The following is a 20,782-nucleotide window of genomic DNA, read 5'->3' on the forward strand; positions in this document are numbered from 1 at the left end:
AGCTAGAGTACTTTGTAGCTGTACATACACTTTAGCATACTTTTTCACCAGTGGTTACCAAGGAATGTGTTAAGAAATCTTACAATACTTTACATGTATAAATTAATACAGACAGGGAGCCATACAAAACAGAGGATGAGATCAAAGCTAAAAGATGTTCAGTAAATTTAATGTCTATTTGTTTCCACTGATGGCTTGGAACAAAATGGCTGACATCCTATGAGGGTCCACTTGGGAGGCGGTTCTCTGCCTGGTCTTGGGGAATGTATCGGAATGGATGGGAGAAGTGGGCCGAGACTGCATATGTGTATATATGTGTGTGAGGGCAGGTAATCAACATTGTATGTGTGAGTTGGCTAGGTGTGTGCATGTGAGAGAGGCTGTCAATACATGTACGTGTGTGGGTGTGTGTTTATTGTTTATTACACATAATTATTGTGTTGTGAATTAAACCCACCGATGGAGTGGTCAGGAAATAAGAGAGGGACTGCTCCATTTGTGAGAACTTGCTGCGTAGCTCTTCTTGGTAAAGCAGTTGGTCAGTGGAGATAAGTCTGCCATTTAACTCTAGAGCCTCCTGACACACACACATGAAGTCTCTGCAAGACCCAAGTTATTGGTCTCAACATAACAATTATAATTCAATCAACACTTTTCACTTTTAACGATTAAGCGAAAGATTGCAGGTGAGGTTTAAAAGGTATTTATGACTGAGGAGTAGTGAGAATCCACTGTACACACCGATCAGAAGAACAATGTCATGCACACACACACACACCTGTAAGCGTCCTTGAGCCTCTCTACGTGATCATCTGGCAGAGTCGAGATGAGAGGCTCCCTAAGGAACAGAGCATACTCCTGTACGCCTTGGTTCACCTGTGCACTGATGCTACCTCCCAACAACAGCTGGAGTCTTTTGAGGTCGGGAGGGTCCATCCTCACCACAGCGTTCATGTCGATATTCTTCTTTTCCATGGCTTCAATGGCCACCTGTAAGGGGGTCAACTCCATCATCTCCTGGTCAACCACTGGTATACGCTTCTTAATGTACGGGAACCAGTGGCTTGCTGCAAGGGCGAGAGAATACATTGTACGTCAAACCAGCGACTTAGTTCTGCTTACCCTTTCTCCCCACACACCCTCACATCTATTCACACACACACACGTAACTCACTGGTGAGAATGGTTTTCCTCATGCACTGTTTAGTGACATCTCCCCTTGATTTCCCGTCTTTGGTGAATGGAGTTTCAAACACGAATCGGCTGATATTGTTAGCCATCTCAAACTTTGTCTTCCTTTTCTCAAGATCCTCTGGAGTGAAGTATGGTTCCACATGAGTGATCTGTATGTAAGCGTGCTCAGGGTCAAGGTCCGACACGTTCACCTGAAGGGGGAGGGGGTATGTGAACTATTCATACAATACTTAATCAGAAGTTTTTCATCCCAATTTTTATTCAGCCTACCCTGGAGTTATCAAGTGTGGTACCATATTCAGAGCTTTACTGGAATCACAATAACTCACCTTTGTGGACTCTTGAATGATGTGCACTATCTCAGACATTCCAAATTTCCTCGAGTACAGTTTCTGCAGTCGCAGTGTGATCTCCCCAAGAGTGGTCACTTTAGGCTCCTTGTAGATGTACTCAATCTGGTTGTCATCACCAAATGGCTGAGGGTAAAGATCCATAAAAGACTATAGCTTCACTACATCATTACTACATTATACCTTTCCGTAGAATCCTATTCTGAAATAGGTGCCCAGGTATCGTCTGCCAGTGCCCATTATGTCCACCACTTTCTTGAAGGCACTGTGCAGCTTGCCATACATCTCCATCATGTTCTTGAAGTCCCTGTTCTTGTCGTAGAACGGCTGCAACAATTTGACCACGTCAGCCATAAGTTCGTAGCGCTCCGCTTGCTCCAGGTAGTTTACACTGCTCTCAAGCAATGAAACAAGGTTACGCTGTGTGTGTGTGTGTGTGTGTGTGTGTGTGCGCACGAGGATGTCAAATAAACATGCGGAGGGATAGCAAAGAGAACAGGGTATACTGGATATCACTGTGGAAGCAATGACAAAGCAGATGTGTGTGTGTAAGTGTACGGGGGTGTGGAGTAGTCATTACGTACACACCCACTAGACACACTCACCTCAGTGTACGTCTGCTCATCGAGCGTCTCCTGGTCCTCCTTGATGTTGCTCTCGTCTCGTCCAACGTTGTGGGAAATCCGCTCAAACGCATTACACCCCTCACGGTATTTGCCTGGAAGTGAAAAATGATTGAACACACGACTAGAAAGAGCTCACAAACACAACAAACACAAATTATGGCTGTTCAAAGATATTAAACTGAAGGTATTTGAGGACCATACACTTCAAACTACATAGGTACATGTAAGGGGCTATATACGCACCCTTCATTTTGAGGTATTCGGCCACCATGCCTGCAATGTGTATGCAGCACTGAGCAGCCTCCGAGTAGTTCCCGTACTTGAGGTGCAGGGCGGCTATACTGTCCAACCATGTCTGTCTCAGCTCGGGGGAGTCACGATAGGAGAGTGCCAGACTGTAGTGAAGGTCCACTAGCTTCTCAGGATCGTTCTGATGGATCTGTGAGGTGAAAAATGGTAAAAACAGCTAGTAGACACACGGTGGACTATCTAGTCTAAAGTGTATAATTATAGCCTCAAATTAGATTCTGCACACCCTGTACATAACGTACAACTCATGTACAATCTGACCTTCATCTGAGCTGTTGAGCTGAGAACTGTCTTCATTCTCTTCATAAGGTCACTTACTTCATTGGGGAACAGGGTGCCCTGTATGGGACAGCAATGAAATCATCTACAATACAATTGCTGAATCTTGGTAGTCTAGGAGGAAACTGTTAGGGTGGTGTATACCATTACTGACTAACTGAGTAGCTAATTCAACTAGAGCACTTAAGTGCAAACCCTCGGCTGGTGTTATGATTATAAAGAAACTAGAAGAGTGATATAATGCAGTGCATGTAGTGATGTATGACTGAACTGTCTAGCACAGCAACTCAGGAGCGATAAAACTAAACCAGACTGGTAACATTTGAGAACAGAGTTTTAGTGGTATATATGCATTGTGGACTTATGCACTGTGGCCTAGGATCACAGCAAGAAGTCTGGAGTCAGTATACGGCTCCTGGATCCAGAGTAGGATCCCAGGAGTCAGCTTTCTATTGTAGTGACCCGTTTCCATTGTTCCTGGTACGGGATCACTTCAGCTGTAAGTACTAGGTTACCTCGAATAAAGACCGCGTGTAGTTAGCTAGCTGCCAATGTGCAAGTTCAAGCTTCTTAGCTTTTGCTTGCTTTTATACGACAACGAAGCTTTAACATTGAAATCTGCCACTTTTAAAACTAATAACTTGTTGTGTGGCGGTTATCCAGTGCTATGGCATCTAGGTGAGTAGACTCACATATTACAGACAAACAAACCAACGGACTACTATCCACTGGCCACGGCACGGCCTTGGGTAACAACTTGAATAATTGACTGTGCATTGCAACCGCTATCTATAAACTTCAGAGAAGATTTTAACTGGACCTGGGTCCTCCATCCTGAAGTACTGACATTAAACTATTGTAAGGGTTTGTGTGGACGAGTAAATTCAGAAACCACAAATTCAAAGTTTCTCGCTCGAAGAGCTAGTAATTATGGCAATGGCTGACCTGAACTTTCCGGTCCTGTGAGACGTGCTGAGCAATGGAAGTGAGGGACTTCCTCAAGTTAACATCACTCTGACCCAGCATGGTGGAGACCAGTCGAGACACGGCAATGGTGGACTGAAGGTTGGTCCTAATAAAACTCCTCTCCTTAAAGTAGCGGAAGTTGCATCTCATGAGCAGGTAGAAGAGCACTGTGGCCTCTGTACGGGTGGAGGGTAGCCGGGAGTTGCAGCACTGTAGGACCTGTGCATGGGAGATGACAAGATACATTGTATGCAACTACAACTACACAAAAATGTTTCCCTAACTACAGTGTATATACTGTACATACAGTACAATCGTGTCTAGTAACTAGCGCATGCTACTTAGCAGATAAAGAACATTACCTCAAAACAGAGTACTCCACAGTAGTCAGCACTGCCCTTAAACAGAGTCTCACTAAACTGTAGACATAGAAATAGCAATTGTAAAGAGCATGCGAAGTGTTCAATGGCTGACCTTGTGTATAAAGGATCTGAGAGATGCAAATACGTGTTTCTGGAGAGTGAGAGACTGGTTCACTTGCAAGAAGAGTACCATCAGAGAGAAGTACTGCAGTGGGGGCAATGGATCAGTGTAGTCTACAAACATGTTGAAGTATGGTTATAAACACACGAGGGTTCTATAGCTAATTTGTCTACTACCATCACTCTGACTCACCTTTGCCATGAGAATGTTGTCTCCCTCTTCTCTGGACAGCTCATGCTGTGTGTGTGCGCGTGTGTGTGTGTGTGTGTGTGTGTGTGTATGTGTGCGTGTGTGTGTGCGTGATAGGTAACATTACTTGGTAAAGACATCTGTACAGTTAAGTTGCATACCGAAAATGCCAACACAAGGCACAAAGGTCAGTTGACTACCCACCTTAAAGAGTGCGGCAAAGTTCTCAAGCTGTGTGAGGACAATTAGTCCAACCTCATTTGCCAAAGCACCTTCCACCTTCATCACTGCCTCTATCTCGGCACTGGTGCTCGGAGACAGGGAGAGGGGCGTGGACACAGGGAGCAGTGATGGCCCCAGGCTGCCAACGCCTGCAAGGGTGGGTGGGTGTGTAGTCGTATGAACTATATATAACATTAAATTGGCCACATCACAAGATCACAATGCCCACTTCCAGCTACAACTAAAGGCTATTATTGGAGTGCCAATACTAAGGTATCTAAGGCCTTGATCCAAAGAGAGTAGGGGGGCAACTTAGATATCAGTGAGCATATTATTAAACACCCAACCTTTTAGGGGGGGTCTGGGGGCATGTACCCTTAGGAAATTTGTTCTGATAACGTACATGTACCTGATGCATTCTCAGGTGCTATGCCTTTATTATGTTGAAAAACTGACAAATTGTACTGTGAAATTAACGTTTTCCAGGGGGGGGGGCTTTAGCCAGCAAACTACACCTTAAATGAAGCCCTGACTATAATTGTCAGTGTACCTGATAAGTGGCTGACCCTAGAGGAGCCGGCCTTAGAGAGCTGGAGGGACCCGACAGGGGAGGAGATGGAGACAGCGCTGTGAGTCTTCTTCCCTGCCTTGCCACTGGGGGCTGGGGCCAGGATGACATTCTGTTGTGTTGCCTGGGATAACTCAGCCTCTCTTGTCAATTGGTGGTTGCTGTGTGAGGGAGTGGGTAAGTTCATTTTCCTATTGTTACAATGCTACATGTATGTATATACTTACACTCTGATAGCAATGGAGCGTTTTCCAGAGTATCTGAAGGTGTAGAGACAGGATCTACAGTGGTTCAAGAGAACATTAACACACAGCAGGCTGAGTCAAGAATCCAGGACTCACTCTAGCATGTCAAAGAAGTCCAATAGAGCGGTGAACTGAGAAGGAAGGTTGTCCATGTCCATACCACACCAGTTTGTCACCAGGGTGTCCTTCCACCAGTTAAGCAAAATGGCTGTGCATGGGACAAGCAACAGTCATCAATGATCAAGAAAAATGGACAAGAGGCAACAGTCAATAAACTCAGCAACAACGGCACCGACTATTATTGAACTGCTCACATTTGTCGATGTTCTTGAGAACAAAGAGAATTGAAATGAGGAGGTCTCTAGTTTCATCTACGGTGAGTTTATCCAGGTCCATGATTGTCTGGTTGAGGGTCGGTGTGAAGAGATGAGTGAGCTCCAAACTGCCAGACAATTCTAGGGAAAACTCATCGCTTTCATTGAGATGGAAGCTGTGTGTGTGCGTGAGTGTGGGTGTGTGTGAGTGAGTGTGGGGTGGGTGAGTGTGTGGGTGTGGAGGGGTGGGCACTTCTCCTCCCTTCCCCTAAATGAAGCCCTGACAAGCATTTCAAAGGGCTACAACGCATATGTGATGCAATTTGAGAAAACAGACCACTTGGCTTGGTCTAAAAAAGTTGAGATCTCTATGCATACTGATAGAGCAGAGAAATGCCTACACAATGCTGTGCTTAGTCTGTACATACCTCATTCTATGACTAAGTTATAATCGTTTGAAGTTGGTTGCTATGAAATTGCATTATTGAAAAAACGCCATTCAAAGATGCCCTACTCATTAGTAAGCCTATGTTTTACGTTTTTTGACGAAGCACTGAGGTGAAAATAATTGGATTTAGAGCACCAGACTTCACATAGAGATAGTAGAAAGGCTATAGATACTTGTAAGCTTATAAAACTAAATTCATCACTTTGCACTAAAGGTCACAAATTTGCCTCTAGCTCAAATTGAAAATCTAAGCCAAGTGGTCTGTTTTCTCAGATTGCATCACATATTTGAAAAAGCGTAATCAAGTTATGAACACTGCACTCAAAGTTAGTCATCAAAACAGGGCCATTTTCGGAAAAATCATCAATGCTGGTAATAGCCGGTTTTTCTTAGAGAATCATTACATTGTAGATAGGCAGGCCTTCTCTCAGATAAATTCCCAGGGGAGGGAGGGCGAAAAAGTGTACCTTTGAGAATAGGGTGGGAATGAAAGTGTTCTAGAAGGGGCGAAATTGAACCTTCTAAATGAAGCCCTGAGAGTGCAAGTTGTTCTAGAGGTTATTGGTTGTACAAGTAGAGCTAGCTGATAAATGAGTGACTGGTTTACATGAGAATGGAATACAGTGGTTTGCTTAACAGTTGTCCAGAATAGCTATAACCCCCTCCTAGGAACTAGTATATAGCATAAAAGCTGACAACCTGCTTGTGGTTTTGCTATAATGTCCTTGCCCTGGAGAACAACTGTTATGCAAACCACAGTCACCTCTAAATGTGGGTTTTGATTATATCATGCTATGCCTCACCTTTGCTGTCCAGTTGCCCTTGAAACAGACCCACCCTTGCTCCCACCCTTGCTCCTATCCAGGCTCATGGTATCCTTTGCACTGAGATCTCTGTCAGGAGTCGCCTTCAAGGCTGCACGTGACAGATAGGTAAACAGTGAATTGTGCAAATGGTCCTAAAGGCATTTGCTGATAACATAACAATGAATATCATTATTTAATCACAATTCTAAACTGTACTGATAGCATTCGTACTTCCAGTGGCAGAAGAGGGTGTGGGGTCAGAGGTCTTGGAGAGGGGGGTGGGCGTCTGGTCATAGAATGCCATGGAGGCTGCATTGAGCATGGGGCTGACGTAGCAGGGAGACCCAGTGTCCAGTCTTGCCACATGACTCATGACCAATGGGATAAGAGGAAAGTAGAGGCTAGCAATCCGAGCCTTCTGTCCCTGTACAAAGTAGAGCAGTATAGTAAATACTACATATAAATAAATATAAAGCAAGCTAATCAGACACAGGTGGTGTGTGGAAGAGTATTGGCTTACTGGGTCCGTGTATCGTGGGTCACAGTCGTGCTTTGCCAGGAGGTTTCTAAGGATCTTGAAGGAGTTTCTCCGCACCGGACCTGCCTCGTATTGTAGTGAAGACTCCACCTGAGAGGTATCATGTGACTATCACATGACGTAAGGGAAGGATGTCTCACCTCTCTTAGTAGAATTCCTACCAGGAAATGTTTTCTACAGAAATCGTCAGTGAGGGAATATTCCACACCATCAACTGGGGGAGGGTTTAGCATGACGCTACTGTACAGTGCGTGGACCAATAGACTTACTGCTCTTAGGAAAGGGCAGGTTGAGGGGTACATAGTGTTCGTGATCACACACAATTTGTATGAACTCAAGCTTTAATCTGGACAGGTGCTGTGGAGGAAGTCAAGGCAGCAGTACTAAAGAGTGAGCACACACTTTGAGAGACTCACTATGTTCTCTTTGACACTGAAGGCTTCTAGGTAGCGAGCCACTATCTTGAATACCACACCACGATCCATGAAGCTGAACGAATACTGCAGGAAGGGAGAGGCATGTACACTCAACACAGAATGTCTATAGAAAGCATTTGTAGCAGCTGCACGGCTTGTATATGGGGGAAGGGGAGAGGAGAATAGTGCATTAATTGCCTTGTAAAACATTAATGGTACAGACCCCTCAATTGATACTAGCAAGAAATTTGTGGGCTTATATATCAACTATAAGTGGGTGTTGAGTCTGTAACTACCCCCTCACCTTGACGAACTCTGCAATGCTCCTGTTTGCCCTCTGCACAAACTTCTCTGTGTGTCTCTCTCTGATGTGTGTTAAGATGGTGGTCACAAGGCTCTGAAGGTTCCAGCCAAAGTCCTCTGGGTAGCGAGTCTTGCGGGATGCCTGCATGTGATGGTGCCAGATCATATGACTGTCATGTGACCACAGTGGAGCTTACATTGATCTTTAAAGTGATCTCAAGGTACTGGGCCATGCTTTTCAACATCACCTCCAGGAAGAACCAGATGTGCTATATCAGCAAACAAACAAAACAGATGAATATGGGAATAACAGTTAATGGAGTGATTCTGTAGGATGGGCACACTCACCTCTAGGACTGCCGATATTTGTACTGGGTCTGGCTGTCTGATGTACTGTACTAGGAGGCGTGCTAACTCATCATGAACTGCCTTCTTACGAGAGCTGTCCACCTCAGTCACAAACATAAACTGGAGAGAGAGAGAAGAGGGGAGGGGGGGAGATAAACACCCACATACTAAGATTAAACAAAGATACCTCTATGTAGGATCTTAGTATCTCTTTGCCTTCAGCCTCCACCACCTTGTGGACCAGTGAGATAAGGAGTCTGCACAATATAGAATAGCAGTGTTCAATAAACCAACACTATATGCTGCATACATACCTTAGCACGTCTGGCTTGATTTTCTCCACATCCTTGGAGGAATGAGAGAGGAGCTTCAACAACTGAGTGAGAATGGGAGGCAGGAACTGGATCGTGGAAGACAGTGACAGCTCTCCCAGCACCTGTGAGGATGTGTGAGGGTGTGTGAGCCGAGGGTGTGGGGTGTGGAGGGGGTGGTCACCTTGACACCAGCAAGAAGCTCGGCCATAGAGGGGGATTGAACCTTCTTGCTGTACAGGTTCTGGCATTGCATAAAAAACTGATGCAGTTCGGGTTCCTGCAGGAGGAGAGCACTCTTGATACTATGCAATACTAAAACTACCACCACGATAGCATGCTATTAGGACACTAGGATCACCTGTGTGTAAATAGTGGAATCCACGTTGAGGTTAAGCTTGAACAGAGGTTTGTTACTATCCACCCATTTTACATCGGGAATTGTTGCCTGTATGTGGGGAAGGAGGTTTAGCGTAAATGGGATAAAATAAAGCAAACTCACTTCTGCCCTGCCGTTGACTGGAGAGTTATTAGGAGCAGCACTGAGATAGCCTAGAGGCAGGTTAACAGCTACTGGCAGCCCTTGGTCTCCACTCAGGATCCTGCACATGACATACAATGTATAAAACTTGACAGTGTCTATAAATGCACAGCTATGCGTATACAACTCACCTTCCACCACGAGAGACCAGTGGTAACCAAGCGTATCCAACTGCAAACAAACAGATGAAGCTAAACAGTACAGCATTGTTGGACCACACCCCTCACCAGGAGTCTCCACTGGGGGCAGTTTAGTGGAGGCCTTGGATGCTTTGGCCGACTTCTGCACGTCACAGCTGACGTGGTAGAACGTGAAGAGGAGATGGTGAGATCGCTTCAGATTCAACGGGAGACGAATTTTGACCTGTAACGAGATGAACACACATCAATATATGAAAACCTTCGTGTAGAGGGAGTTAGCACACTGTACTTACTGTACAAACTTACCTCATCATAGAAGGTCGGTATGGTGCAGTGGTGTGTAACAGCGGTACAAGTGTGATCTGTGAGAACAGCACCGGAGCTCTTGCTGTATATAACCTACAGGTATGGAACACGGAAACAGCGGGTGAATATGAGCACTCATTGGTCAGAAGGGAACTCACAGGGAGTGCCTGAGAGTCCTTGTCGTCTCCATCTTTGAACTGTATACAGCAGGCTATGTTACGAGCCTGTAAGGGGACAAATTGCATTTATGTTTGAAAAGTTTAAGCTCCAACTAGCAGGGGGCTATCTTCTGCACACAAGCAGACTAATTGAGTGTGTGTACTCTAACCTTTGCAAATGCCTTCTGTGAGTCGTACTTGAGGAAAATGGGGTAGACAAAGAGGTGATGTTTGAAGGAGAGGGCAGGCTGGTAGTGGGAGTGAGGGTGGTACTGTTCCAGAGGGGGGAATTCTTGCACCTCCAGTGCAGGGGGCCCATTAATTGGGGATGTCAACTCTGACCGTGGCTTGAGGGGAACGAGGGAGGGGTCCAGTGTGCCTGTAGCGATGTGGCGGTGTGTGGAGTGTGTGTGGAGTGTGTAGACTCACACTTAGGAAGGTCTCCAGTTAGTGGGACCACCTCTATCTCTAGTTCTCCGGGTATCACTGGCAACTTGTGCTTGTGTATACTGAATAGAAGAATGTGGTGACTGATAAATATGTCGTCATGTGACTCACCTCCGATAGTCAAAGAGGGTTTTAAGTATCTCCTCGTCTGTTAGTTTCTCTCTGTCTTGTCGGTAGAACGGTGAGAACTCAGCTGTTGTGTCCAGCTCCTCATTCGAGTCAAACAAAGGTCTGGCAACAAACCGACAATATTAAATTAGTTGTGTAGTCTATAATGAACTGTCTCACCTGACAGCCCACGCAAAGGGCATTCTGTACTGACCCAATCGAGCATACACAGACGGCATCTGCTGTGCCAATTTCTGAGTGACCTGTGAGTACAAGTACAACACATCAAAGGAAAACAAAGTGGTACCATTAAATAGCTAGGCTATACATATGTACAAGCTGTGGTTATCCAGAATAGCAATAGGCAGTGTTGTCTGACCTTAGCGCTGTCACTCTTGATGTAAGGATCAGCCGCGTCACTGATACCTCCCTGTAACACCTTCTCCAGTCTGGCCACCAGGAATACGTTGCAGTGAGGGAACGTCACTGAGAACACCCCCTGCACACAACCACACCCCTTGTTGGTCTAGTATATACTATATTCTTGTACCATACAATTAGTAACTACTAAAAACCTGACTGTATCGTTCACCACTAATTTTTGTGATTCTCACCACTAAAGCTCTGGTGGCCTTCTCACTGAGTGGGTGGGGTCCACTGTCTGTGAGTCCACTGGGGGGAGGGACCATCTGACGTAGAAACGGAGAGTTGAGGTCGACGTGGAAATCCTCTGAGATCTTCACCATTTTGTTGGCATCAAATAGGGCCAGCTTCAGAAAGAAAGGCTCAATCTATGGCAACAAAGAGACACAACTTCAATGAGCATGTTAGTATTTGTATTGTAAAAACATCACATATGAATGAATGAAGGAATTGCATTTTAGTTACAATAACTACCATCTTGATCCACGTGTATAGATGACAGCTCATACTACACTCACATGACTGGGTGAACCATTTCTCTCAGTGGTGAGGCTTAGTTTGAGCTGGTGGCATTTGACCAAGAACCTTGTCCCGAATCTCTCTACAGGAATAGGAACACTCTTCTTCTCTTCACAGTCTCCAGATGGTTTCTGTAAGGAAAGTGGAATGTAGAAAAAATGTAATTTTTGCAGTTTACATAGCTTAACAGTCAGTTTATACTAACTAAAGTACTTGCACGGACAAGCATACCATAAGCTCTGGGTAAACGTGAAAGAGTGGGTGCGAGTCCTTCTGTCTGTTGTGTGCATTCTTAGGATCAGTACCACTCGTGTTCTGCAGACCAACACCATAATTATACGTACATGTACAACACACACACCAGCTCACCTCCAAAAGATCAGATGAAATATCAATTTTTTTTGGATCTTTCATAGTCTCTTTAGCATAGAAGGAGCTGATGTCAGCTGACACCTGGTCAACAGCCTCCCCTCCCTGACTGATGGCAATGACCTTGTTCAGAGTTTCCACCCACTCATCTAACTCCGTCTCACTGTCAGCTGCCAAGGGGTAGAACACTTTGTCATCCATTGTCACCAGCTCAAACCCCAGTGCCTTGTAACGAGAGTTCTGGGGGAACAAACAAACGCGTGCATGCGTTTTATAGTGTATAACAGCTAACATGACCTCATTAGCTTTGCTATTATTCACTCCACAGCATAAAAAGTAAAAAAAAAAAACACCACATACCTTTTTGGCTTGTGTGCACGTTTCCAGGAGAATCTTCCCTTTGATATGGGTGCTCTTTTCATCTTTGTATATCGTGAGGGTGTAGCCACTATCAGCACCAAGAGTGTCAGAATCCCTGCGACCTCCACTGATAACAAACCAACGCTTTCTATAGGTCTGCAAATACAAGAGGATGTTTTAACACTTAGCACAAAAACCTGATCAGTACAAAATCATACAGAAGTCCTCGATAGTATAGTGGTAAGTATCTCCGCCTGTCACGCGGAAGACCCGGGTTCGATTCCCGGTCGGGGAGCTTTTTTTATCTTATCAAATCCAAACTACAATTTTTTTTTGTTTTATAATCTGTACATGTACCTTCATAGAAACTGAAATGCCTCCATCTTGAGGGAATGGGCCTTTGTACAGGTATCCTTTGAGTTTGAGTGAAGCACCATCAATGTAGTCAGCCTAAGTATTCATACAGAGAGTGTTTAGGTAATCAATTCAACCTAATTGAACATGATGACCTAAATAGTCGTCCAATTACTGTAATAAAACAACTAACATCAACCGCACCCAGTACTACTTACAGAAAGTGAAGCAAGCCTTTCCTCCTCAGCCAGGTCCAGTTCAAAGGTCTCCTTGCTCAGAGTATCTCGATACTCGTGGCTGTGAGGTAGAACAGAACAACAGTTGCAGCTTGCAGCCTTATCTATACCTCATGCAACCTATCTACACCAACTCAATCATTAGCATATCCACCTAATGCTGAATGATTCCCATGAGATAGTTAGGATCAAGGCTATACAGTGACAAACCCACCTGTACTAGAATTGAGCTTTACCTGAGCAGCTTGTCACAGCTTGAAGAAAAGTTGGCATAGTTGTAGGTGACCTTGTTCCAATTGGATGTGAAAAATCGCAGACACTGGAGGAGGAAATAAAAATGCAAATATGTTAGCAACATGTTATATACACCCCACCCCCTTTAAAGACGTTTGGTATGTTGTGTGTCCTGCCACACAAGTACATTGATCATAATAACAAACTTTCACTTTCACTAAAAACCAGTACACATTGACAATGATTAGTTTATGATACACTATAGATAAGTACTATGTGGTTTGGGAGAGGAGATTAACTACACAAAACAATGTATACAACGTGACATACCTCATGAGTAAAGAGGTTGGTAGCATCTTGGTAGGCCTCAGAGCTGACTGGAGGTGTCTCAGTTCTCAGTCTCAATTCTTCCTCACTTGTCTGCAATGTTGACACACATAATCACTGAGCTACTGTACACGACGAGTAGCACACTACCAATCACACACCACCCCAAATACACAGGCCAACAATACCATACCATCCATACTAGCTCACAACAGAGTCACATATTAAGTTATGCAATAACAACATACAAGCTTACTGTGATGTCCTGTTGCGGGAATAGCAGTAGGTTGAGGTATTGCTCCTTCTCCAAGTCTTTGCGTCGTGAGTTCAGCTCTCCCTCGTAGTCAAGAGGGTCCACCACATTCAGCTTTGGCCGAGACTAGAGGGGCCAGGAGGAAGTGATGACATGGAGTACTCTTAGTTTCCCTTATTTATTATCAGACAGTATGCACACGTTTTGAATGGATGCCAACAACAACTTGTGACTTTATTGGCTACATGTACAGGAGCTCCCATGGTAACTTTAGCTACTCTTCATTCATGTGTGGGCAGAGCTGCTCATATTATGGTCATAGCTAGCTGCAATATTTAACAATGGAGCTTGCTCTACACCCTCAGCATTATGATGTAATTAAATGGGGCCACAAAAATTAATGCCTTCTGTTAAGACCTGCATACAGTAGCTAGCTAGCTTAGCATCTTTAATACCTGTGCAGATACTGCCCTGAGGGAGGCTGTTGCTGTCTGTCGCATTTGTAGAGCACTCTCCTGCCGCAAGTTCTTGGCAAAAGATCTCTGATGTGATCCGCTCTCTGCCATTGAGACCACTCACTCTACAATATGTACATCCAGTCAAAGCGGAAGAATTGTGTATGGCGTTACTTTTTGAGCAACTGTATCGCTAAATATTAAATTGATAGAGACACCACGCCCATCCACATAAGCTATCAATGACTAAATCACTCACGTGTAGTGAGCACATGGATACATTAGTCAAGTCAGACCATTAGGCTTGATAGCTTACTTTACAGATGCACAGGTTCCCTGCAGTGAAGGAAACAATGGTGGATCGTGCAGGAGGCCAAGCAGGGAGCTCTACTGACGCTATTTTGGTGAAGATGCAGCACACCACATACATGAATAACATTGAAACGTGTTTGGTGCCCCTCCTCCCTCAAGAAATCAAAGTAAGCTGCTTTTGTATTACACAAACATGCATATACTTATGTGATCTGCACCTTGCATTTATATCTGCAGAGGATTATCCAAGGCAGAAACTCGTGCATCGTTGCTAAACTCCGACAGTATTTCCTGCTCCACACCGAACGTATTACCCTCTCTCATCCTGGCGATCGAATTTGCTCGAATCTAATGGATATCAACAAATACCTTCAGTGTCATGCACTGTACACGAGCAGGGCGAAAGGCAAGGCACCCGATACTTCTGTGGTATACTATTTATTCCATGCTGAAGTACCTCAGATTCTGCTGGAAATGCTCCACCAAGCTTGTTACGATTCTGACTACTTTCAAGAGCCCAAATCTTACTGTATACCGTACCTGGCTATTGAGATGCTTACTTGCTTTATACATCCCAGTTCTGCCACTTTTCTCTTCCTACCCAACAAACTCTTTGTTGACTCATCTTCACGTTTGGAATCTCTCGCTGACATTGTTTGTGGAAGAGCTCTGAACTGGTTTATTCGTTTTTCTGCTTCTCATTTTTTTGGATCTGCATCTTTCACCCCAGAAGGCAAACATTGGCTATTCACTCATCTCGACACCTACAAAGAGCTGTGTTCCAACATGGCCAAGTGTGGCCCCTTCATTAAAGCACAAATCAAGCATGGAGATGTCTACTCAAACGATAAAGCCATAGTCACTCAATTGAAAATGTTCTGTGAAGATGGTACGCCCAGGTACTCTGCTCGAATATTCGCTCATCTCGTTATAGGACAGTGCATCTACACCTTTGTCAACGTTCTCCAGTACAGCCACTCCGATTATGCCAAGTTTTACAAGGTATCTAACACCGTAAGATCGGCTAACGTATTGGGAAACTTCCATGTGGTAATCAAGCAAGTCATGAGTTGGACTGACCCCACACATTACCTCCTGCCCTATCTGAACGGTGTCAGCCTCTGTCTGGAAATGGAGGGAGGATTTGAAGAGCTGCTTATCAACGACCTCAAAGATTGCCTCGAAAAGGACATCTCTGTTGGCATTCAGAGCCTGAACTATTGGACCCACGAGCGAAAGAAGAGAACGTTTCCATGTCGCCTTGCATGGTTCTTGGTGCATGCATTTTGTTTGGATAACAAGCTAGGCTCAGGCTGGTGTATTCACATCATCTGCTGGTACCTGGAGAGAGCTGTAGATGAGGTGGCCTTCAAGCTGATCGAGTGCTGTGGGGCGGAGTTGATGGACTTGGCTCACCTGGTGGATTGGGACTACCCCACTCAAACAAAGGTGCAGAGGGTGATCCTGGAGGCTCTACTGAGGTATGGAGGGATCAGTCATCAGGACATCCTCGGAGACATCCACGATGGTAACTATGGATGTGCGTGCATGTAATATAATGGTGAATTGACCACATACATGTAACTCATCAGGGTAGAGTTTTGGCATCTGTCGTTATTTTTAATTTAAAGTACCACTCTTAGCGCTTACAGGGAATGATCGAAGTATGAAGATTGGAGTAACTGTTCACTTAATCACTTAGTACCATTACGCAGTTATGACCATATATTGGGTTAAGAATGCGAGGTTAATCGATTGCGAATGACACTGTACAAACCTCCTGATTGTGTTTCTAACTATTGTCATTTGCATGAAAAGCACGGGAAATTGCAGCATACCCACTCTTTGTGTTTCTTTTGATTGCAAAAATTCGCAATTTGCAATCGAAACCAGATATAATACAGTATTCAATGCTGTATTGCTATTTTTATTGTGTGCTATAGATACCCTGAAAGACCTGTCTGAGTTAAAGGACTACTGTATAGAGGCTGCAGTGTTCTCCAAGAAGGCTATGTGTGAAGACAAGATGAGTATCGTCGTCAAGCAAAAAAGAGTTGGGTAAGTTGCTATAGCAGAACTTAATATGGTGACCCTCGCTAGCAAACACGTGATTTCTGCAGAGATTCTGACAAGCTTAAGGAGGAGGGGAACGTTCACTTCAAGTCTGCTCGCTACACGGAGGCCATTTTGAGCTACACAGAGGCCATTGCTGTCTGTCCCCTCTCGGCTAGAACCAAGCAGGCTATCTACTACAGGTATGTGCGTATCATTCATTAGGGACATGTGTATGTCGGTTGGTATCTTTGAATACCCATAAGTTGATATTTGTTCATCCATTCTCAATAAAGCCGACAGTGATGTCTTTCAAATGATGTGTATTTAAAAAGCTAGTTTCGGTAAAAAGACATACATGTAGATAGAGGAAAATTGTCCTATATATCGTATGCTGTGCACATGCCAAACACTATACATTTAGCACCCCCTCACATGTACCCTCCCCTCCATAGTAACCGTGCCGAGTGCTACCTGCAAGCATCTGAGTACAGGAAAGCCATCCGTGACTGCAACAGGTCACTGTGTCTGGATATGTCATTACAGATGAAAGTTCAGCGGAGGAGGGCAAGAGCATATCAGAAACTAGATCTGGACTATGCAGCATGGCTGGACATGAAGTGAGTGGAATTCAGTCTGTTGGGGCGTATTGCTGTAGTGCTGTGCATGTATAAGTGGGTGTGTGTGAATGCCTTGTGCCCTAATCACATTCCTTTAATAATGGTTTTGCCCGCAATCACATGCCCATATCCCACATCTCCTCCCACACAGTTAGTATTATATCGTATGCTGTGCACATGCCAAACACAATACATTTAGCACCCCCTCACATGTACCCTCCCCTCTAGATGTATGCAAGAGGTGCTTAAGGTGAACAAGGAAGAAGCAGGCAAGGAGTTTGAAGAGGCATTTCTATTGCTGGAGAAGAAACTGAACATAATCAAAGTCGATATACAATTGGAACTGTTCAGAAACTTTTGGTTCACTTGGATGCTACCTGAACAATACTGAAGAACTCATGAATATATTTGATATTTATTTTGTCGGAGCTTATTTAATTATTGCACAAAAATCAATGTGTATTGTAATTATATTATGATCACTTAATTAAACATTATTTTGTGTAATACAAAGTTCAGAGTACGTGATGGATGTGACGTCCCTCCTCGACTCCAAACAATGGCTGGCCCGTGTATGGTGGAATACTAGAGGCAGCTGTGTGTACATTTACATTCAATCCATACTCCCTAGTCATGTGACCTCTGTACACAGTGAATCCCAGTTGCTGCTCGGCTATGTCGGGGAAGGTGTGCTCCAACAATCTCCGGTACTCACTCTTCAAGTCCTCCCATCTCTCAAGACCCAGGAGGGAGATAACAGACTTGTCATTGCGATGAGCAATTGTGCTGCAGTGTGTGTGTGTGACAAAGAGAGTTTCAGTTCCTGATGTAGCAATTCTCAGCATAATTAATTATTTGCCTACTCAAGTTAGGAGTCTAAAGGGAGCACTCACACATTAGTGGTTACCACTTACAAAAAGTCTAGAGCAGCAAGGTGTCTGGCACCAATCTGTGAGAGAGCCTGGGCTCTTCTCCAGCGAACCTTTAAGGTGTCGGGGTTCTGAGCGATGGCACGAGTGCAATCACTGACAGCACGACGAGGCTGGTTGGACTTTATGAAGCACTCTGCACGGTTGCTAGGGTGGAAACACATGACATTAGTAAAACACAGGTTACAGGCACATACGATGACAGCAAAAGCTAGCTGTGTAAGGTAAAGAGATCAATTAAACCATAGATTAAACTGTCCAACAATACATACAGCCACCGCCAAAGTTCCACTACTGACGGCATGCTGTGTTGAGTCAATGACCTCACCTGTAGTAGGTGACCCTCCTCTCCACACACGTGAGCGGGCAGATCTCCAGAGCTTTGGTGTAGCAGACAATGGCATCATGGAACATGTCTCTCTGGAAGAACTCATTGCCCTCAGTCTTAAACGAGTCGGCACATCTGAGAAAAACACAAAATGCTTATAATAATTGAGTGGGCACACATGTATTTTTTTAGGATTAGGAGGTTAGCATAACATAATGTTGCTGAAATGTTCATAAAGGGGAGTGGGAGAAGAATGTTAGACTCACCTGACCCGCCTCTGTTTCTCTGTCTTGGGCAACATTTCCTCTAGGAGGTACCTCTCACAAAACTCCTTAGCATCCTTGATACACTGAGGAACTGGGCCATCAAACTTGCATTCTACAGAAAAAGACAGTATACCTTCTTTAATCACTTGCTAAACAGATCAATACACACATTCACTCACCACCAGCTGAAACTCTGGTCTTGTCCTGCGTATAGTATGAGAATCCACCCAGCTTCAGAAACACCTCCAATATGGCACTCTTTATGGGGGAAGGATGCTTATCTAGCTGTACAATGTGGATGGAGTGGGCCAAGTCGTAGAGAAGGTCCCCGGCAAAGCGGATAATCTCCATGGCAATCTCGTCGCTCTGTCTCAGTAGACTAATGACCCCCAGCGTGGCAAAGTTGGCTGCATTGTGATCGTCAAACCAGAGGGCGTGAGTGATGAGGAAAGCAATTACACTACGACTCTTGGCATATGACTGGCGAGAAAAGAACGGTGGCTTATCCCTACGTGTGTACGGTAGTCGACGTAGCTGTTCGATTGCTAATTTTTGGCTCTTTGATTGAAATACCGACCAACTCACAACTGACGTAAACTTTTCCGGAGACACGTACGGATTTTTGTCATAGTTGAGCAGTATGCCGCACATGATATCCCCGACATGATCGTGTAAACCCTCTTCTACGACAGCCAGAATGCTGGGCTCCACTTGCGACAATGTATTGCCCTCGGGGTAGGCTGCACATATGTTCACCATCAGCTGTAGGGCAAGATGGTGGGTCATTTGCGGCAACCGGGAGACGTCCGACGTGACTACACCCTCATCAGCGTTCACTTGATAGTGAGAATAAAGTGTTCTTTGGTACACGGATTGTAGATCTTGGTGTTGACGAAATGTCGAGTATTGGTCAGTATAGGAGGTCCACAGATACTTGATAGCAGCTGCACACATAGTGGGGTGGTTGAGTAGCCAGTTCATAGCAGAAAGGTAGCTTGACATGTTACCAATGACTTGAGTGGCCACCATTGCCTCCAAAGACGACACCTTCCCGTTGAGGTATGATAGAAAGATATCCACAGCTATCTGTTCCATTGCAAGGATCCTATGAACTACAGCATGACAGTGCGGTTGGTCAATGTGGGTGCCAGCAACTAGTGACTCCCAGATGCGATAAGGAGCATATCGGTTGAACTCAATGTGCAGGAAATTGCGCTCTAGGCCGTAGGAAAGGATTCTCAAGAAACATTCAATCATGCCAGCATCGATAAAGTACTCAAACAGGGCAGCAGTGTAAGGTAATTTCGTTTTGATAGAGTCTCTCTGATGAGCGTAGATGATTGGCCACAGGTGCATGATGGTGTAGGTGAGTCCACACTCGCGACCTTTGTCCCCCCGAGAGCCGAAGGTACGAAAGAAGGAGCAAAGATCCTCAAACCTCTTGTCATTGTCTGATTCACTGAGCACATCCTGGGGAGGGGGCAGGACAGGTAGATGATCACACTATCGGTAGTCTACAATACATATACGTCAAATAGCAACCTACCGTACTTATTCGATTTAAGGCGACCCTCTAAATATGCAACATTTACCCCATCATTTATTTTGCGTTCTAATTATAGAACCAGCCTCGATTAGGACGCCCTCTTTTATAACGCCCATATACTACCATATAAAATCAATTTTTTCGTACATTGTTTCTAGAAAAATAATTATATTTTACTGGTTCTTTAATTAGAACGGTTACGGTACTGGTAGCCTTGATCGCAAAATGAATTAGTGTCGATCGCCTTAAATTAATTAGATCGAAAAGTACGGTATGGTGATTTGCGTTATAAACAATAGGTGACGTCACTGATAATATCTTACAAATAAGCATCCACTGTAGGGCCTGTATCCCAGTGGCACCTGCTCCACAGTGAGTGGTTTCCTGTTCACTTTGGATAGGTCAAACACCTTCATCTTCTTGAAGGGGTTCGTACACTCTAGATGGAAAATAGCACTTCTTGACACATCATTGAGGAACATGGCCCCCTCTAACGGTCCAAGTGACCCCACCACACCATTAATAGTGTCTAGAGATTTCACTGCATCTGTCATAGTAAGAAGCTGCCTAGCTAGCCGGCCTGC

The 20,782-nt window shown here is 44.6% G+C and overlaps 3 protein-coding genes and 1 non-coding gene across 4 annotated transcripts; 2 read left to right on the forward strand and 2 right to left on the reverse strand.

Moving 5' to 3' along the window:
* Positions 1-65: 65 nt before the first annotated feature.
* On the reverse strand, positions 66-14,363 carry LOC135341461 (dedicator of cytokinesis protein 11-like). The gene is made up of 52 exons (XM_064538028.1): positions 14,146-14,363; positions 13,694-13,816; positions 13,441-13,530; positions 13,113-13,195; positions 12,859-12,937; positions 12,644-12,736; positions 12,287-12,442; positions 11,927-12,166; positions 11,789-11,872; positions 11,557-11,688; positions 11,230-11,406; positions 10,995-11,114; positions 10,796-10,878; positions 10,619-10,738; positions 10,490-10,569; positions 10,231-10,439; positions 10,061-10,126; positions 9,903-9,995; positions 9,684-9,819; positions 9,588-9,627; positions 9,418-9,517; positions 9,277-9,363; positions 9,100-9,195; positions 8,919-9,040; positions 8,792-8,861; positions 8,605-8,724; positions 8,454-8,525; positions 8,258-8,398; positions 7,954-8,037; positions 7,807-7,894; positions 7,678-7,751; positions 7,520-7,627; positions 7,231-7,423; positions 6,997-7,108; positions 5,746-5,921; positions 5,528-5,639; positions 5,414-5,467; positions 5,169-5,347; positions 4,601-4,767; positions 4,400-4,444; positions 4,199-4,291; positions 4,087-4,143; positions 3,704-3,943; positions 2,741-2,818; positions 2,414-2,609; positions 2,150-2,262; positions 1,728-1,964; positions 1,524-1,670; positions 1,175-1,385; positions 779-1,067; positions 458-599; positions 66-297 (listed from the first exon to the last, which is right to left on the reverse strand). The coding sequence occupies exons 1-52, from the start codon at positions 14,254-14,256 to the stop codon at positions 175-177; spliced, it is 6,441 nt and encodes a 2,146-aa protein (XP_064394098.1). The 5' UTR covers positions 14,257-14,363; the 3' UTR covers positions 66-174.
* Trnad-guc (transfer RNA aspartic acid (anticodon GUC)) lies at positions 12,510-12,581 on the forward strand. Its single transcript has one exon. It is a non-coding gene; the product is annotated as a tRNA-Asp (tRNA).
* Positions 14,364-14,380: 17 nt separating the features above from the next.
* LOC135341464 (uncharacterized) lies at positions 14,381-17,613 on the forward strand. Its single transcript, XM_064538032.1, has 6 exons — positions 14,381-14,624; positions 14,695-15,985; positions 16,401-16,515; positions 16,578-16,712; positions 16,965-17,129; positions 17,358-17,613. The coding sequence occupies exons 1-6, from the start codon at positions 14,469-14,471 to the stop codon at positions 17,518-17,520; spliced, it is 2,025 nt and encodes a 674-aa protein (XP_064394102.1). The 5' UTR covers positions 14,381-14,468; the 3' UTR covers positions 17,521-17,613.
* LOC135341463 (uncharacterized) lies at positions 17,529-20,752 on the reverse strand. The gene is made up of 6 exons (XM_064538030.1): positions 20,522-20,752; positions 18,832-20,122; positions 18,653-18,764; positions 18,387-18,521; positions 18,044-18,205; positions 17,529-17,915 (listed from the first exon to the last, which is right to left on the reverse strand). Exons 1-6 carry the CDS (start codon positions 20,750-20,752, stop codon positions 17,645-17,647), a joined length of 2,202 nt encoding a protein of 733 aa, XP_064394100.1. The 3' UTR covers positions 17,529-17,644.
* Between the last annotated feature and the right edge of the window lie 30 nt (positions 20,753-20,782).

The sequence above is a fragment of the Halichondria panicea genome, chromosome 9 (assembly GCF_963675165.1).
Source record: "Halichondria panicea chromosome 9, odHalPani1.1, whole genome shotgun sequence".
In the NCBI taxonomy this organism is placed as follows: Eukaryota; Metazoa; Porifera; class Demospongiae; order Suberitida; family Halichondriidae; genus Halichondria; species Halichondria panicea.

What these genes read in the sequence shown, in the direction of transcription:
- LOC135341464 (XM_064538032.1), top strand. Translation starts at nt 14,469, where the DNA reads ATGCACAGGTTCCCTGCAGTGAAGGAAACAATGGTGGATCGTGCAGGA. An exon ending in CCTCGGAGACATCCACGATG is followed by an intron (nt 15,986 to 16,400) that starts GTAACTATGGAT and finishes TGTGTGCTATAG; the next exon opens with ATACCCTGAAAGACCTGTCT. An exon ending in AAGCAGGCTATCTACTACAG is followed by an intron (nt 16,713 to 16,964) that starts GTATGTGCGTAT and finishes TCCCCTCCATAG; the next exon opens with TAACCGTGCCGAGTGCTACC.
- LOC135341461 (XM_064538028.1), bottom strand. Translation starts at nt 14,256, where the DNA reads ATGGCAGAGAGCGGATCACATCAGAGATCTTTTGCCAAGAACTTGCGG. An exon ending in ACGTTTACCCAGAGCTTATG is followed by an intron (nt 11,689 to 11,788) that starts GTATGCTTGTCC and finishes CTTTCCTTACAG; the next exon opens with AAACCATCTGGAGACTGTGA. An exon ending in ACCCACGATACACGGACCCA is followed by an intron (nt 7,424 to 7,519) that starts GTAAGCCAATAC and finishes TACTTTGTACAG; the next exon opens with GGACAGAAGGCTCGGATTGC.
- LOC135341463 (XM_064538030.1), bottom strand. Translation starts at nt 20,752, where the DNA reads ATGACAGATGCAGTGAAATCTCTAGACACTATTAATGGTGTGGTGGGG. An exon ending in GAGAAACAGAGGCGGGTCAG is followed by an intron (nt 18,522 to 18,652) that starts GTGAGTCTAACA and finishes TGTTTTTCTCAG; the next exon opens with ATGTGCCGACTCGTTTAAGA. An exon ending in AGGAGGGTCACCTACTACAG is followed by an intron (nt 18,206 to 18,386) that starts GTGAGGTCATTG and finishes TTTCCACCCTAG; the next exon opens with CAACCGTGCAGAGTGCTTCA.